The following is a 19,354-nucleotide window of genomic DNA, read 5'->3' on the forward strand; positions in this document are numbered from 1 at the left end:
CGCCTTCGGTGCGTTTTTCACCACCAGAATAGAATAATGTAATCATTTCACCACTATCTGGCATCCGTACTGTCGTTCCAGAGCCCATAAGTTTGACTTCTGAAAGCGCTGCGATGGATATTTTGCAACATATTAATCGTAGCGCATTGATTTCTTTTTGGCCGACATGATGGGCAGTGCGCACATTCCATCCGATTATTTTGATTTCCTGACTTGGTGTGATGATCCGATCATTCAGTATTCGTTTGTCAGCATGACACTTTACACCAGCTCCCTGACTTCAGTTTTCCGACAGTGCGCACCAGCTATACCCCTGAATACAGTAGCATTATCTCGTACATTTGATTCGTTTTCCATTGGGTTCATGCCTACGTTTTACGGCCTGTCGGCAGCAGACCGATCCTTCCTAGTTTTCACCAGGATCCCGGGCTTAGGACATTGCAAATATTAATCAGTGAAACAAAATTCACTGTCGGTGCTCAAGTACAACGTAAAATAATCCTTCCAATGTAAATCAGTCTATAAGAAATCAAATTAAACATAAAATAAACAAACAAATCATTACCGAATGTAAACGACATCCGGGTAAAAAAAAACTTAGCAACCACAAAATGTTTCCAAAAGATCAATCAGATAAATTGAAAAATATTTGACGTGCTCAAATATAGCACTAAGTAGTTAGAATTGAATACTGTTTAATTCTTCTATTAAATATAAACTGTTTTAAATGGTAAATTAAAGTAATTTACCACCTACTTACCAAGCGTCACGAACGCCAAAAAATCGAAATTGAACAGAAATTTTTTTTATGTTAAAAATGTTTTTTTTCAAATTACATCGTAGCAGAAAAATAATATTATTATTTACAAAATTAATTTTTTCGCATGCTGCTTTTTTTCTTCCACGATGATTTTTAATTCAGAGATCTGAATTAACACAGCATTCTGCTTTATCAAAATGTTTGTGTGGAATAATATTTTTTTAAATATTTAAAATATTAAACCGGCAGACATCACTGACATAAAATAAATATTTTTATAAATAAATAAAAAATGTAAATCTGGCAAGATTATATAATATTATTTACGTATTATTTAATATAATTATCTTATATTGTAACTATATTATAACTTTATTTATATATTATAAAGTAATTATAATACATTCTGATTAACTTTTCCTTCAAAGTCCAACTGAGGTGGCAAGAATACATTAAACTCGACAGAAAAATAGAACAGTGGTGATGAAAGGCCATAGTATTTCTTAAAATAGATTTATTTTTATAATATAATTTTTATTTTTTTATTTTACGAATATTGGGGTTTTAAAGTTATGTAATATTATTAAATTTTACTTACATTCATATGTTATACATGAAATGAAAAAGTAACCTAAGCAGTTTTTCCTATAAGTGTTCAATATGAGCACCATTCATCACACGGTACACATCCAGCCAATAGGAGAGTTCATCCCGTACTTTAATCAGCAATTCCAGAGCAATTTATGTGACAGATGTTTCAATCCTGTATCTCAAGTCGGCTAGGTTAGCTGGTTACGGTGGCACATACAGTTTATAAACCCTCAAAGAAAAAAATCGCACGGGGTCAGATCGGGCAAACATGTAGGCCACCGCAAACAAGCCATGTCATCTGGTCCCCGGCGACTAATCCAGCGGTCGGAGAGAATTTCATTCAATCGATCACATACAGCGTTATGCCAGTGAAAAAGCGCACCATCTTGCTGCCAAATAAAGTTATATGGTTCGTATTGCAATTGAAAAAAGAGTCATAGTTATAGCAATCAAGATAGTTCATTCCAGACAACTTGCTTCCGCGAAAATGAATGTCGAATATGGCACAAAAGACATACACTTTTGGGAAGTCTCGTTCATACTGAAATATTCTGGGAGGATTTTCTGATCCACAGAAATGAACATTATGAGTGTTTACTTTTCCATTAACATGAAATGTTGATTCGTCACTGGATACAAACAATAAAGAAAGTCTTCATCAATACTTTGCATCATTTCATTTGCGAACCTAGAACGCAAACCATAATCTAAAGGCTTTTAGAGCTTGTAACAGCTGTAATTGATATTGACGCAGTTGTAAACGTTTCCTTAAAATCTTTCACAAAGACGTCACTAGGATTACTAATTCGCGGCTAGCCTTCCTAACGGATTTCCTAGGACGACGCATAGAAGACTGTCCTACACGTTCAACATTGTCTTCGGACACACTCGCTCATCCTGTACTTTTCCTTTTACAAATACAGCTAATACTTTCAAATTATTTATACCATCTACGAATGTTATTGTCACTGGTGGATCACAACAGAACTTCAAACGGAACGCACATTTTGCGCACGTGTTAATCTAATTACAGATTCACACTTTGCTAACTGCAAACAACGTTTTGTGTTGAGAGGTCGCCATCTTTGCTACTAACGTTTTCAAGCAGAAGGTACAGGAAACAGTTTATGAGCTTGCAACACGCAAAACTATTTAAATTTCTCTCTCATTTCATGTATAATTCATCAACGTACGTAAAACTTGAGAAATATTACATAGCTTTGAAACACAGATATTCATTATGAAACACACAGTATTCATGGTAGATAGAATACTGCATTCAAAATCATGAGGCATCATGATAAGTTTTGAACGAATTATAATAATAAATATCATAAGCCAACAGAAATGGATAGTCCATTACAAAATATTGTGGTTTATACTTACTTTCCCAGAGTAAATTATAAAAAAATCTTTGACAGAAGCGAAAAGTTAATCTGATATATATTAAAGAATTGGGTGACATTTTATTAAATGTTTAGAAATGGTAAGCATCTGGCATCAGTGTTTTTAATGTAGAACTTTTATTTTATGGAAGCAGTTTGAAACTTACGACCCTTTAATAATAATAATAATTTAACACGTACTTGTTAAGTTATAAAATTCCAAATTATTGAAAGTTGTCAAAAGTAATTTCCTTGTTTAAGAAAGGCGATTTTTGGGAATTGTAAACAATTGCCAAGGTGTAAAACTCTTTATGTACTGCAAATAAAAACTGCAGTAAAATTATTAACAATATATTCTACCGTATTTAGAAGTAATTTCATTAAAAGATGAGTTTAGTTTTTTAAAAGATCGGTCTTACATAGACTTGATTTTTTTTAAATATAAATCAGATAATCGCTAAGATAGACGAATTTAATTTAGAGATACATCTAACATTTTCAGGCTGTGAAAATGTTTTTAGTATGGCTTTAAGAATAACGGTTTGTAAGATTTTGAATGAACGAAGATTTCCAGAATACTTAATTATGGTTGCAAAAAGTAGTATGCTGAAACAAATACTTTGTGATCGACTGTGGAGTTCCATTTACTGGAGAAATTAAAAGCTAATGTTGACTTTAGACAAGGTTGTCCGTTCTCGCCTGCCTCATACACATAGGTGTGTGTGTGTGTGTGTGTGTAAAGATCAATATTAACGATTTGCATCAGAACTGGGAGTAGTATTCAACCAGGAACCCGATTAATTAAATTTGCTCCAATTTGTCTGTTAAGAGCTAGTATTGCAAGAAAAGATATACACACTTAAATTTTCTTAGTTCCAACTTCATTAGTCAAATTTCTCATAACAAAACAAATATAACGACATTTTTGGAGAGAGACCTGTGAGATTCAACATTTAATTAATAATCGAATTCTTGAACATGATAACTATTTTAATCATGCAATATTTATGACTGCAATATTATATATGAAAAGGTTAAAGATTTCAGTTTTAAAACCAACAAATTTCAAGTTAATTGTAGTATAATTCATAGGATTCCACGTAAAAAATAAACTAGAAAATAGAATCAGATGAATTTAAAAAAAAAATGATAATAGTACTCGCGTAGGTTTCAAATTACTGAGATTGAATTTTTACGTGTAATTAAAGGTTACTAAAGAAAGGTTTATTTATAATGTGGACGTTAGAAATGAATTAATTTGTTAAAATTATGCAGAGTTAAATCGAACATAAAAAAGAAAAATTTGACTACCATCTGGACAGATTTCTTAACTGGGCCGTTTTTTATAATTCTGAAGGTCGAAGGAAAATGGGTAGACCTAGGAAACGTTGGTGAACTTCGTGTATTGTTCAATTTTCTGGAATCGGAACAGACGAGTCTCCTGTTTCGACGACGACATTCTTATTAAACAGAATCTCTCCGGAAATGCTGACATTGAAGAAAAAAGAAAATCATAAAGTTGAAAAATTAATTGTATAAACTTTTTTTTTAATATTCTTTTGAGCATTTTTAAAAGTCTATTGTAGATTTTTTTTAAGGTACAACTTATTTTTTCATTTACATTTTTATAATTTTTCTGTAATTATAAAAAGTTTATTTTTGTTAGGAAAATCTTTTTATCTTTTTTGCATATCCCTGATTCAGTTCGATTTTTTATAGAGATAACTAATTTCTACTAAAATACAGCAGTGTATTAAAAGGAAAAAAATTATTTACTGATAATATTTTCTAGTAAGTTTTTGTTAAGTTTTGAAAACTCTTTTCCAAACTTAATTCTGCTTTTTACCTAAGAGTACAACCATTTGCTCCAAGTACTTTTCTTAGTGATTATTATTCCATAGTATTTTTATTATCTAAGTTATTCCTTTAACTTTAATAGAAAATTAAAAAAAAAAAAACTTATTCTGGGTCTTGCCTCATTTGCTGTTATTGGGTAGATAATAACGCATCGAACGTTTTTCTTTCTTCCAATCGTTACATCCGTAACTTAAGGGGAGATGTAATTTTAAATAACATAAAAGTAGATTACAATTTTGCATAAAGTACTTGTTTTCAATTTCTCCATTTTCCATTTCGAAAATAAGTTTAACGAATGTTAATACGGAGCGTGCTACAAATTAATGTAGAATGGTAATAAATGTTAATAAAACCAAGGAATATTTTTATTAAATTAATTTATTTCTTTAGTTAGATTTATCTTTCAATTGTTTACATCCAATTTCTTTTTCCTTTTAAAGTGAAAATGATTTACCAAATTTTTACTTCTAAAATTTTCTTATTAATTTTTTTCTGAAGTTACTTAAAAAAAAGTATAATAATATGGTTTTAAATTGTTACTCTCGCGATTTTTACTTCTCCAAAATAAAAAAAACTTCCATAATATTCGAAGTTTTTATTAATTTAGTATTAAATAATAATGACGTTTTTTATTATTATAATTTAAATTTTATTGTATGTTTAATTTAACTACAATGATAGTGTTTATTTATCGCTTTTTGTCATAATAGTTCTAATTTCGTTACACATATATATAGATAGAGAGAGAGAGTGAATGAATGGATAGAAGGACGGATGAGGGCAGTAAAATGTCGGTACGGTTTGGTCTAGTCATCGACGCTTTCTCTGTGATGCTTTGATCGGGGTGTGGCAATGTTTTTATATAAGTTAGTAGTTACCCTGACCTAACGTAATGTGTCCCGTGTTGGGTGTGTACTACGCACCCTCTCTTAACTTCTTCCATCTTGCTCATTTGTTCCGTTTTATCGACCCAGTGCGCACAACCACTGCGCAACATACCGATTCTCCTTAACCGATATTGTTTTGTCCCGTTTTAAATAAAAACTCTTCCTAATAAATTTCATTCCTCTCAAAAATTTAATTAATTCTAATTCGTTATTTTTTGTATTATGCTATTAAATATTATTTATACTGTTGACATATAGGGAATGTGATTTAATTTTCTTTTTAATGCCCATTTTGTGAGCATAGTTTCCATTATTGATCAGTTAGGTTAAGTCAATAAAAGTCATGTTTTAAATTTTGTTTTTAAGCCAAAGTTTTGTTAATTTTTTTATTATTTTCATTAAATTTTAATTGTATCAATTTTTTCATTACTTCTGCTATTTTATGATAAACCATACAGTTTAATTAATTGAATCATGACATGTCGTAATTACAGGAACTTTTTTATTATAATTAATGTAGATATATACATTATGCTTAAATGAATAAATAAATAAGGCGTGAAATTAGTATTTTTACTAATCGGAACAGTCATTATTTATATAAGAACAGGGAAAAAATTCTGCAGAGCGTAGTTTTTAATTTCAAAAATCAAAAGAATTACTGTCTTTCGATTTGCTAAGAAGAACGAGTGGCTATCAGTATTCAGTAATCACGTGGTGAAAATTAAAAGACTACCTTGAAACATTTTAATAGAATTTTTTAAAAATGTTAAATTTTGAAAATGCAGTTTCATTCTTAAATTTTCGTATTGTTCTGGAATGTGTATGCAAATTTTTTACTGACAGAAAAAAATGCCTGCTGTACTATATTTTTATTGATATTTATAAAGCAATGTTTCTGGTATATTTATTATCTCTCGTACATTATTTATTCTATTTCTGGTACATATTTATTTTGCCTAAAAGCAGCTTAATACATAATTTTCTTTATATTATCAAAGCCTATATATTTGACTAACATATTCTTTCTTTCCTAATGTGTACGTTGCAATCTGTTGCAACTACTGAACAATAAGTAAACCTCGCATGGCCCAATGAGATTTGAATGATATGTATAAATGAGGTATAGTGTTGTACAGGCTCGGGCCGACTATTCCTGAGACATGGGGTTAATTGAACCCCACCAGTCACAAAAGTACTATCCACTATATAATATTGAAACCTGTAAAAAAAGCCACTAATTTTTCTAGGATTTGAGCCTCAGGATCTTTGACTTCGAAAATCATCTGATAAACAACCGATTTGAGACGACGAGTTAACAATTAGACCAAAGCCGGTGAACTAACCTATTGTTATATTTGTTATTACATGACTGCTCAAAAAAATGTTTAATGTATTTAGGGTGTAGGTATGTATGAATGTTTGTTCCACCGTAGCAACTCAACGTCTGAACCGATTTAGATGTATGACTCCGCTTTTGAATTCTTGCTTTACCTGCAGTGTAATAGGATATATAAATATAGCCTATGTTTAATAAATTAAAGAAAAAATTACTATAAACAAAATTCAGACGTATTAGCAATTATGCTATATTAAACAGCAATCACATTTAAACAGCTTTAAATTTGTAATATTTATCTCTTGTTAATAATTACATGTTTTTTTATACCATGTTTTAAAATCAGCGTTCAAACCATTCCTGTTAATTAATTTATAACATGTGATATTTTCTTACCAATTCTGAAAAAAATTCAATAATTCATTTTGAATTTAATTATTAAATTACTTGTTCGTTTTTTTCTCAATATGTCATTGTAACTATATCTAGAAAAAAATTTTAAATAGGAAGATAAACTCTGAGTTTATAACAGAGTTTATAACCGGGGCTTTCATAACTTATTCTACTCATGAAAATAATGAAAAAAGTTCATATAAGCATATGTCCTAAAATGCTTCGTTTGCGAGGTACCGGCTAGTGAAAGATTGGCTCAGATTTCAGCCAACCCGGTGAAATGAGGTCGTACTGAAATTTTTAGAATGTTAATTAAGGAGCAAAATTAGTGATTTCTTATGGATTTGTACCTGAAATATCTAATAAAATAGGTCCCAAATCCGTATCTGCATAGTTTTTGAGACATCTAGGATGAAATTGAGGTAAAATCACCTTTTTTTTACGTTTGACGTACAATAACTTTGTTAAATTTTTAATAAACAAATAAAACTTTTAAACGAAACTTGCAAAGAATTTAATTCTAAACAAAATGGTGATAAGTTCAATTAAAGAAAGAATAGTTAGAAAAATTCGAATTTTATTTATAAATATATAATTGATATATTTGACAGAAAAGTACTTATTTTATGTAAACAAAAACATATTCTTTTTTTGGTGATGTGAAAAATTGGTAAAAACAAAATTTAGTTAAAATTTGTCGTTAAAAATGTTAAAAAACTGAAATTACACAAAAATTTTAAAATAAAAATTGCATAGATAATAATTCTTTATTAGTGGCAAAAATATAAAACCTATTTGAAAAATTATCTCAAAATAGGTAAAACAATTACTGATAAACAAAGCTCAACACGTATTTAGTGTTTTAATCATTCTGTAAGGTACATTAAGTATTTCGGGTGCTGTCGTTAGTTTTCTGTGAGTTTTAGATTGAACGTGATTGATTTGCCGTTGAAGTAATGCCGTGGTTCCGTTTTTTTTTTACTTCTGGTTACCTTACTAAATTTTAAAAAATACGTTGCCTTCGTAGATTTGAGATTTTTTTGCTAACAGTTGGCAGTTTAATTTCAAAGATCTTTGCCTAAAAACTCAATAAAATTATTTGGAAAAATTAGGCAAAGAAATATAATAAATACTTATGATATTTTAGAAAATTTTTATTTACGTTTGTAGCATCTTTACAGCGTTTCTTTGGGCTCATTTTTATTAACCTGCAGGTTTCTCGTCTTTTTATTTCTTGTTAATGGATCTTCGATACGGGAAACTTTTATTAAAGGTATTGATATTTTTAATTAAAAAATTGTTTTTTTAAAGTAAATAATATGATCTTTAAAAGGGCGCAAACAAATTACGATTGCATTTTATTTTTAAATTAAACGAGTTTTTATTTTTGGGGCCAAATTAAGGATTAGTAAGAAGTATTTTGCGTAAGTTTTACATTTTGCGCAGACTTCTAAAAGGAGAAATTTAAATAATTGAGATTCAAATAATTTTTTTTTTAAAGTTAGGTTATAATCTTTTAAAAGTTTCTAACTTTTATTACTAATTTTTATTAATCTTGACGTAAAACCATATAAATATAATTTTTAAATTAAATTATGAATTTTTAAAATTGCTTTTTTTATACCCACTGAACGAATTTTTAACACCATTGATTTATCGGCTTATAGAAACAATAGGCTTCCTTATACTACCAGGCCATTTATCTTTATTCAAATCGTCTTATATTCATTGTCACTCACGTAACTGAGACAAATTGTGTGGTAGCTATTTCATGAAAGCTGTTCCAGACTATTCTAGAGTTACTCTAGTGTGCACAAAGAAACACTATCAAAAGAGATTATTCTTTTCCTGGAATATTTCAGTGAAAATAATAAAAGCTTACCTTATAAAAAATAACGTAATTAATGGAAATATTTTTGGTATCTTTTATACCTCTCCCGCATACGTGCAAAACAGTTTTGTTATTAGAATTCTCAGAATTGATTTTAGAAAGCTAATTTTTAACAGATAATTATAGTTTAAATAAAATAGTGATATGAAGTCGACTTCATATCATTGTTCCGAAGTAACGTGGATGGTTAAAACACTACCTTTCCCATGCGGGAGTTGATAGTTGGCGGCCCGGTTTAATCAGTTATATTTTAACCCCTATTTTAACGACTATTCAGTGCTGTACCCGCCCACAATTCTGTTGTAGCCTCATGTTCTCTAATTAACAACACACCCTGGCCTAGCAAATTCATACAAAGTATGAATTACAATTACAATTACATTTTTTACACAAACTAGGAACGCAGCCCTAAGGGACCCGAATCAAGAAAGAACAGTGGATATCGCTAGATATCTGGACTTCCTGGGCAACAATCTGAACAATAGACCTAACCTACATGTACATTAAAGTCTGATAAAATTTTATATAGAAGTTATAAACTTATTATCTTGTAGTTGTTTTTTTTTCAGCGCTGTTTAAAAAAATTGTATCTAAAATGTAAAGCCGAAAGAAGTTTGAATTTATTACTGAATTGTTTTTTTATTCAAATAAGCGTACGCAAAGTTAGACCAATTATGTAAATTATGAAACATTATCAAGACGCAAACAAAAATTATATATTTTTAATAATATTAATATATATTCATTATTATTTAGTAGTTTTATATATTATTAGTATACACATATATATATTTTTTTAAAAAAAGAAATCAAGAATTGAGACTTTGTCCCTGTAGACTGTAGGGAAAGGTAATTAATATCGAGAAACGAGTTAAAGTTGACTTATATATGTAGCCTTTTATGTAAACTATTATTCTGAATATTACTCCCGAATTTGTATCTTTCAATTTTTAATTAACTTTTCCGGAAAATTCTTCCCTATTGAGTTGGCGTTATGTACATAATGCGTAGGTTTCACTATAGAAACAGATACATTAATTTGTTGCCTTGCACTATTCAGTCCTATGTTTCTTATGAGTGATATATATAAAGCCCCTGATGTACAACTCGTTGTTAGTTCGTCTAGGACAAACAATTTTTCCATTCCATGCATATTGATATGAAAAAATGTAAGCCTACTGGTTGTGAACAGGTTACGAAGGAAAATTAGTTATCTACTGGAAACGCTTATTCAACCGTTTTCAATGTCACATCCCATAGCACGCAGTAGTTATTTTTGAGAAGGGCTTTGCTAACCCGACGGGTTGGTCTAGTGGTGAACGCGCCTTTCCAAATCAGGTGATTTGGAAGTCGAGAGTTCCAGCGTTCAAGTCGGAGTAAAGGCGGTTACTTTTATACAGATTTGAATACTAGATCGTGGATATCGGTGTTCTTTGGTGGTTGGGTTTCAATTAATCACACATCTCAGAAATGGTCGAACTGAGACTGTACAAGACTACACTTCATTTACACTCTTGCATATCCTCTGAAGTAATACCTGAACGGTTGTAATTCTTGGAGGCTAAACAAGAAAAAGAAAGAAGGGCTTTGTTATTTTTATGAGTGACTTGTGTCTCATCCAGTCGCCTGTAACCTTTAGGTTACTGAAAGACATATTCCAAGGAATATAATTTATATTAGGTGAACATGAATAAATACGTAACAAAAGTTTTAAGAATACTTTCTTTACGAGTAAGTTTGTATTAATTTTTTACGTTTAAATTAGTTTAGTGTAGGAGGATGTAATAATTTCCGGCAGTCCTAATGTCACAATTGTTGTAATTGACCTTGACTTTATTAGCTTCAAATGATGTATGTACTTCCCTCCATAAATTATCTTAATTGAAAATGCCGGGTTATCATTTTCAAATTATATCCAATATAATAATAAAGAATTGAGTTCTCATTACATTGAATGTGTAAAAATTATCTACAAATTATTGATTTATTCCTGAGTTTATTTTTTAATACTGGCAGACCCGGCAATGCTTCGCTATTGCTAAATTTGAGTATATGTTTAGATTAAATGAACACAATTGAAAGTTTTATTAAACATTAAAAAACTGATTATTATGAAACTTCACAAAATTTAACCTTTCATTTTAGAAAAGTTAGAATGTAAATAAATCCAATGGGCAAACAACAGTACTACCTATCGGATTTAATTCAAACCACTCACTGAACACAGTAGTCGTTTCAAAATACCCCTAACTTTCTTCCTACTGGTCAGATCGAGGATTTCAGTAGCTTTAAACCTTCTCCGAACAACGCGGATTATTTTTCAGAAACCCGCGCATAAATCGGTCCAAGAGTTTTTTTAGCCTATAGCGGACACAAATACGAATATTGTATTTTGTATAAATAGAAGAAGAAAGTCTATTTGTATATTTGGTTGTTTGTTTGTTTCGTAAATATCTCGATACCGGCGCCACCTAGCGGGTATCGTTTTTGCAAAAATTTTTCTTTTCTTTAACTTACACATATTCTGAATATGAGCTAAATCGGCCCATAAATACGATTTTTCTAAATATCTCAACCCCAGCTTCAACTAGCTAGTCTATTTCTTTTCACGTTACTAATACATATTCTGAATACGAGCCAAATCGACCATAATTGCAATTTTTCGAAATATTTCTACCCCAGCGCCATCTAGTGGGTCCGAACTAATTCAGAAACATTCGCGGGCGTACGCACAATTCACCAAAGTATATATATATATATATAGAAGATTTGTTCATTAATCTATGAAAATAATGATACATTTTTTATGATTTTGTTTTGCAAGAAGGAAGGAGAAAGATTAAGATTAGATTTATAAGTTTTTTGTAGATCTGTTTTAAATATTTTTTTTTTTATCAGTTATAGAACATACAAGTAATTAAGATTTAAATGTATTTAACATTCAGAAGGTTCTGGGTTTGAATTCCAGTCAGGCTGGACATTTTCTACAAACCATAAAATTCATTTCTCATAAAAATGGAGTAGGGCAGCTGTAATCTGCATAGCCTTGTATTTACCAGAGATAGGATTCATAAATAAAACGAACCAGTATCCAGTTTCTTCTGTTGTAAAGTTTGTTTCCTCTGGCAAGTCAAAACCGATGAGGAGATCTATGCATTTAACTAACTCTGACATACAAAGTTCTCTGATTATAATTTAGTGTTATTTCACAAAAAAAAATACATTAGGAATTTTTTTTCTTCAAAAGAGTCAGTTCAAAAAGTAACCAGGTGGAACCAATGAGTTGCAATTTTTCTTTACTTGTTAGCCTCACTAATTTGTCAAATGTTTAGTCTTTGCCATAATTTATATAAGCCAAACATATTTTTTTTTAGATTTTACTTATAATTCCTTAAATGTAATTTTTTCAATAGTTATGTTCCAAACATACCTGCTACACAATGACTTGAATTTTATTGAAGGGGGAAACCTTAAGTCTATTTCTAAAGTATCTTTTAATGATTTCATTTCTTACATAGGAATGGTTTGTCCATAATATATTCTCTGATTATATATATGATATATTGCAGTCTTCTTAGTCTGTCATATTTCTTTTAATGTATCAGGTGAAAAGGAGGATTTTTATAAAGCATGTAAAAGGAAACATAAAAGAACATGTGTTGGTGAATGCCTGAGCCTTGTAATAGTATATTATACTAGTATGTGTTTGTGCATGTGTGTTGTATATACTCCATATCAACGCAAGTCACTTGCCAAGGACAAGACAGAAACAGAATTGAGGTTAACATGGCGGCAGTGACCTTGGTTCCAGTGTTGTCTTGAGGGTGGGACTTGTTACTCCCCTATCCACTATCACTTCAACCTTCTCTCATCCCCCTGTACTGTGACCACCGCCCTGCTAATATGAACTCTTATTTATTTGCAGCTGTTAATCTTTGCTCAACATGCAAAAACTCTACCTTTAAGTAATGTTATTATAACATGTAGAATTAGTTAATTATTTCTGATAAAGGAAAAAGATTATATCATTTATTTAGGCAACCAGTTTAATAAAACTTGTAATATCACAAGTTATACTAGTAATTTAGTATAGTTACTATAATAATATCTAATATAATAACTTAACTTTTAGGTGCAAAAATTCACTTTTTGCGAACAATAAATTTCTCCCTTCACATTTATGTAAAAGTTTACTTTAAAACCATATAAAATTTATTTTGTTACTCAAAGGGATTGATGAGTAATGAAGCCATCAAAACCACCAAAAACATTGTTTCTTCTAACTGTGAACAAAGTATCCAAAAATTCAAAGCATGTATTTTTTCAGATAATAATGTAGGCCTACTACACAAAATATTTTGATATGTCTATAATGAGATAGCTTATATTCTAGATAGATTGTTACTTAAAGTAGTACAACTCATACACACAAACTCATATTTAAACACAAAAGTGAATTGACATGCATGGGCATAAATGTTTTCAAAATCATTAATGTGAACATTGTAGAAGGCTCAGTTATTGTCTTGATTTGTGTTAATACTGTGGTTAGGTAATTTACACTTGTTTATAAAGTAATTTTATTAACAGTGAACTTCTCTTTTATGCAATATCTTTTATTTTTAATTCTATTAATTACAGAAATTTTTATTTTAGCTGTAGAGAAACTGTGATAAGACAAAGAAGTGCAATTGATAGTTTTAAATTTATACTAACTGCATTATTACTCTAAGAACCCTTGCATTTTATAAAAACAGATTATGGAATGTTAAATTGGCATTCACACTGAAACAGTATGTCACAAATTGACTTAAAATTGATCTTCTTCTTCTTATTCCATGATATTTTAGAGTTTACTGAACAGCAAATAACAATTATATCTCTCTTATTAACCTCTCTTTTATGTGATATCTTGTATTTTTGATTTTATTAATTACATAGATTTTTATTTTAGCTGTAGAGAAACTGGGTTAAGACAAAGTGAGGTGCAGTTGGTAGGTTTATAATTTATACTAACTGTATTGTTATTGTAAGAACCCTTGCATTTTATAAAAACAGATTATGGAGTGTTCAATTGGCATTCACACTGAAACTGTATGTAAAAAATTGACTTGCAATAGATCTTCAGTATAGAACGATATTTTAGAGTTTACTGAACAGCAAATAACATTGATATCTTTAAGTAGTGGATGTACTGAAACAAAAACTATTGGTACTTTTCATAAAACTGAATATTTAGATAAATATTTTCATATTAATGGGAAATGTTGCTCTGACCCATTTAGCTGTAAACCAGTTAAGAAATCTCTTCAAGAAATAGCTTTGACACTTTCAACAAGCAGTTCAAATTTAAAATTAATTTCAGGCAGAGCACTGTATACAAAATGCGTAAACAAAATACAAAAACCACAAGATGATACAGTAAGCGAACTGGAATGTCAAAATATATTTGAGCCTCAATGTGTTATAGTCGAGTCACTGAATAAAGCTTGTTCAGCATTTGACATTTTTCCTGTTAAGATTAAAAAAATATCGAGCAGCCCAAAGGAACCAATTATAAAATATAAAGTTGCAAAAATAGCCAAGTCAATTACCAATAAATTAAACGATTCCTTTGATTTAAATATTTTTACAGAAGAAACCAGTTTAGTACCACATAATTATGCTGATTTAGATAGGGAATATGAAGAATTAATCATTAAATTAAAGGATAAAATGAAAAGTTACATCAACCCAGGATAAAATTAATGTTTTAAGTTTATTACTAAGCAGCTAGAAATATTACTTAGCATTCAAAAAATTCTAAATGAGTTTTGAGTTAGTCAGTTTTATCCCGTCAATCCAAACAATTTGTTAAAAGAAGTGGAATTTTGTCACAAATTGGCAAAAAGAAACCCACTCATTTAGTCAGTTTTATCCCGTCAATCCAAACAATTTGTTAAAAGAAGTGGAATTTTGTCACAAATTGGCAAAAAGAAACCCACTCATGTAATTAATAAAAATGTTATTAAATGTGTCCAAGATTTTTACCGAATGATGCCAGACAAGGATTCTGTCTCTATAAGAGAAGCTATTATCTTCAAACAGTGGGTTTCTGTTGACCATTGTGAACTAACTACTCAAATTCTTCCATTTACCTAAGCCTATTACCTTAAGCTCTTCATTATTTGTTTTGGGCCAAAATTTGAAAAAAATAAAACAACAATTTGTAAATGTAACTTAAGTATTTGCAATTTGTAATGTACAAGGTTTGGTTATGTAACAAAATGAATTTTGAGTATACTAAGATGAAGTTCCATCTTTACTCTTTCCAAAAAAAGCCCCTTTTGACCCTCTGTACGATGTAAAATAAGAAATGCTACAGCTCATGGAAAAAGTGACAAAAATGGCTTGTTTTTACCTGTTGGAAAGTTAGAAAATAGTCTATTACTCACGGAAAGATTTTTTTTAAATATAAAAAAATTTTTTGGCCACAACAAGGTGGATAGTTATCATATACCAAATATCATCAAAATTAAAAATAGCGACGCACTGATCATTTGTTGAATTAAAATGGAATACCCCATTTTGTTTTTAAACAGATAACACTTCCATTAAACCAGATCACTGAACTATTTCAAATAATTAAGCATACTTACTTATGGCAATGAATTATTTTTAAGACCTTAATTTTCTTTTATGCCCATTTAAAAAAGTAATATCATCCACCAACTCCACTTCCATACTCCACGTACAAACTTTAAAGATTCTGTGCAATTTCATCAACCAAATAAAAAATTTAATTTTACATGAGTAGTATAACTTGATGAATTTTTAAATAGTAAACTTGTAATAGTTAACTTCTCCATATGATTATTTTATTTTATATTGATTTTTTTTTAATTATCTTATATATTTGCTAAATGTATTTGATGGAATTATTATTTTTATTTGTTAACTTCTTAGTAATTCTTTTTTAACTGTTGTGACAAATGTTGATTATGGGTAGGACCTCCACAAACTCCTGAAGTGATTATAGTCAGGTATTATAACCAAATTGTTGCAGACAATTCAACAGTAGACACTAGTCTACTGTTGAATATTGTAAAATTGACAATATTGTTTCCAACAATATTAACAGTCTCACACCAAACTTATTGGAAAAAGTAAGGAGTGGAGTTTTTTCCTTCCGGAGCTGAATATATCACTGTATTTCAGTATGCCAACTCCACTGAGGAAAGATTATATTCACCCATAAGTAACATGCACATACTAAGAATTGGCTATGTATGAATTATTACTCTCAGCGAGATCAGCTGCTGTTAGTGTCATTTGTGCTATAGTTGCTTAGCATGCACCATTCCCTTAAAGAAGACTGTGACAGACAGTATAAATCATTGTTTCAATGTATCTGTTGCTCTAGGAACCAATGTTAATATTTTTAATAGCAGAAACTAAAACATTTTTATTATTTTATGTTAAAATATTTGCTATAAAGTGGACTACTTTCTATTAATATTACTATTACTTTAGTAGAAATATGTAATAACTTGAAATGTATTTGTTTGTTTCAGATAAGAAAATGGCTACTGCATTTTCAGATCAGAACTCTATGATATCATGCATCAATAATATTTGTTCATTTGATTCTGATGACATCTTTCTGAACGATTTACTACAAGAAAAATCAGAATCGCCCACATTTTTATGTGGCAGTTGTGATGAAGGAACTTCAGCAACATCAAGATGCAGAGATTGTAATGAGTATTTGTGTGATAGTTGTGTAAGAGCCCATTTAAGGGTAAGATTAACCAAAGATCATTGTATTTTACGTATTACAGGGAGTCCTGCTCAGTTGTCTCCATTTTCTAAACCCGGTACCAGCCCGAATGGTAATTCATACTGCGACCAACATATTAATGAGGTCATTCGATTTTTTTGCGATACCTGTGGAATTGTTATTTGTGGAGAATGTACCAGTGGAATACATAGAGGACATTCTTTTGTTTACTTACAAGATGCAATTGATAGTTCCCGTACTGCAAGTATGAAATTATTATCAGATTCTAAAGCCGGAGCGCAGGCTGTGAGGGAAGGCTTGGAAATGACCCAGAAAATGATGGAAGCTGTTGTTACAAGAGCCTACAATGTAGCAAAAGACATACAAATGGTTGTTGCCAAATTTCAAGCGGTCTTAAAAGAACGTGAATGTGAACTAATAACTAAAGTTGAAAATATAAGAAAAATAAAATTACAAGTTTTACGTAAACAATCTGAAGGATTAGAAAGTGCTTTAACTCGTTTTGTGATTACTACAGATCGGTTGTCTGAAGCGCTTGAAATTGGATCGCCTATGGATCTACTACACGCCAAAGTTCAAGCGCTGCAAGATTTAAAACATTTAACAAGATCAGTTAGAGTTGGTTTAAATCCACAAGAAGATGATTGCATAAGTTTTATACCGCCGGATATTGGATTATTAAGAGCTGTTAGTACATTTGGGGAAATTAATTCTTCATCTTACATTCAAAATAGTCTAACTCTGGGTGAAGGATTAATGCATACATCTCGAGCCAGAATGTCTTCTTTAACTATACCTGTTAAAAGTCGTCTAGATGATTTATCCAATGGACATGATTCATTAACACCACCTTATCTTTCTGGTTCTGATAATTGTGCTACATTATCACCCGATCTAGAAGAAAGGCGTGATTCTGGTTATTTATCATTTCGATTTAATCCAGATTGCGCAGCAACTGCAACAAACTCTCAAATATCACTTCGAAATAGATCAAATGTACCGAGTCTATATCCAGTATGTGTATGTAGTGCTAGAAAGTATAACAATAATTTGGGCACCTCCACATTGACATTTGGTAAAGAAGGAGATGGTGATGGTGAGCTATGCCGACCATGGGGTGTGTGTTGCGATCGGGAAGGTAACATTGTTGTTGCAGATAGAAGTAATAATCGAATACAGATATTTAAAAACGATGGCACATTCTTACACAAATTTGGTAAACACGGTAGTGAGCCAGGGCAGTTTGATAGACCAGCTGGTGTAGCCACAAATCCTTTGGGGCATATCATTGTAGCAGATAAGGATAATCATCGAATCCAGATATTTACTCACGATGGACAGTTTCTATTTACATTCGGTGATAAAGGTTCTAAAAATGGTCAATTCAATTATCCATGGGATGTCGATGTAAATTCAGATGGTTGTATTGTCGTATCTGATACGAGAAATCACCGTATACAGTTATTTGCCGCAGATGGTAGTTTTATTAGTAAATATGGATTTGAAAATGCTTCAGGCATGTGGAAACATTTTGACTCTCCAAGAGGCGTTTGTTTCGGTCCGAATTCAGTGATAATTGTTACTGACTTTAATAATCATCGTCTGGTTGTAATCGAGCATAATTGCTTGCATGCTCGCTTTTTAGGTGCTGAAGGCTCTGGAACAAAACAATTCTTACGACCACAAGGTGTTACTGTTGACTATGATGGACATTTAATTGTAGCTGATTCCAGAAATAATAGAATTCAGGTATTTGAACAGAGTGGTAGTTTTCTCTGGCAATTTGGTGCATCAGGAAAAGACATAGGGCAATTGGATCGTCCAAGTGGTGTCTGCCTTACACCTGATGGCAAAATTGTTGTTGTTGATTTTGGAAATAATCGAATTCAAGTCTTCTAAACTTATTAATTATTTGTTTAATTATGATGCATTTTTTAAAAATCTGTGGAATATACCACTTTGTTTTAATCAATTTAAGAAATAATTTTAGTTCATAATGAAATACAGTAGAACCATTCTTGAATTGACAGTTCTGTAGTATGCAAAACCAGAATGCCGTATTCATTGTTTTTAAAACTAATATATTTCATAAAATAAAAATACATTACTTATTCGTTATAATTATAAAAAACAGAAAAAATGAAATTTTAATTAATTCTTGAATTATGGTATCACTTAGGGTGATAATTTCAGATTATATGGGTTAACTAGCGTTCTACTGTATGAAAACACTCTAATCTGTAATAGGTTCCAAATGCTTTATAACTTTTAAGTCATTTAAACTGTGAAGGTACAGTTAAAAGCTTAAATGTAAAATTATTTCTATAAATATGTAGGATTCAACCATTTAATAAATACTCCAGGTGTTTTACCCGTAATAATTCTTTCAAAAACTACAAGAATTGTAGTGAGATTTTGAAAAAACTTTAATTTTTTTGTGGATTGATTGAAAAAAATACATTCTAAAAAAA

At 30.4% G+C, this 19,354-nt stretch overlaps 1 protein-coding gene across 1 annotated transcript in view; it reads left to right on the forward strand.

Moving 5' to 3' along the window:
* Positions 1–19,250, forward strand: part of LOC142320863 (E3 ubiquitin-protein ligase TRIM71-like) — a 101,450-nt gene extending 82,200 nt beyond the window's left edge. Inside the window, exon 3 of the mRNA XM_075358839.1 lies at positions 16,657–19,250. Coding sequence (XP_075214954.1) covers positions 16,665–18,782 — 2,118 coding nt within the window. The 5' untranslated portion in view covers positions 16,657–16,664 and the 3' untranslated portion in view covers positions 18,783–19,250. The remainder of the gene's footprint in view (positions 1–16,656) is intronic.
* Positions 19,251–19,354: the final 104 nt, after the last annotated feature.

Source organism: Lycorma delicatula, chromosome 3 (assembly GCF_047948215.1).
Source record: "Lycorma delicatula isolate Av1 chromosome 3, ASM4794821v1, whole genome shotgun sequence".
NCBI classification, from domain to species: domain Eukaryota; kingdom Metazoa; phylum Arthropoda; class Insecta; order Hemiptera; family Fulgoridae; genus Lycorma; species Lycorma delicatula.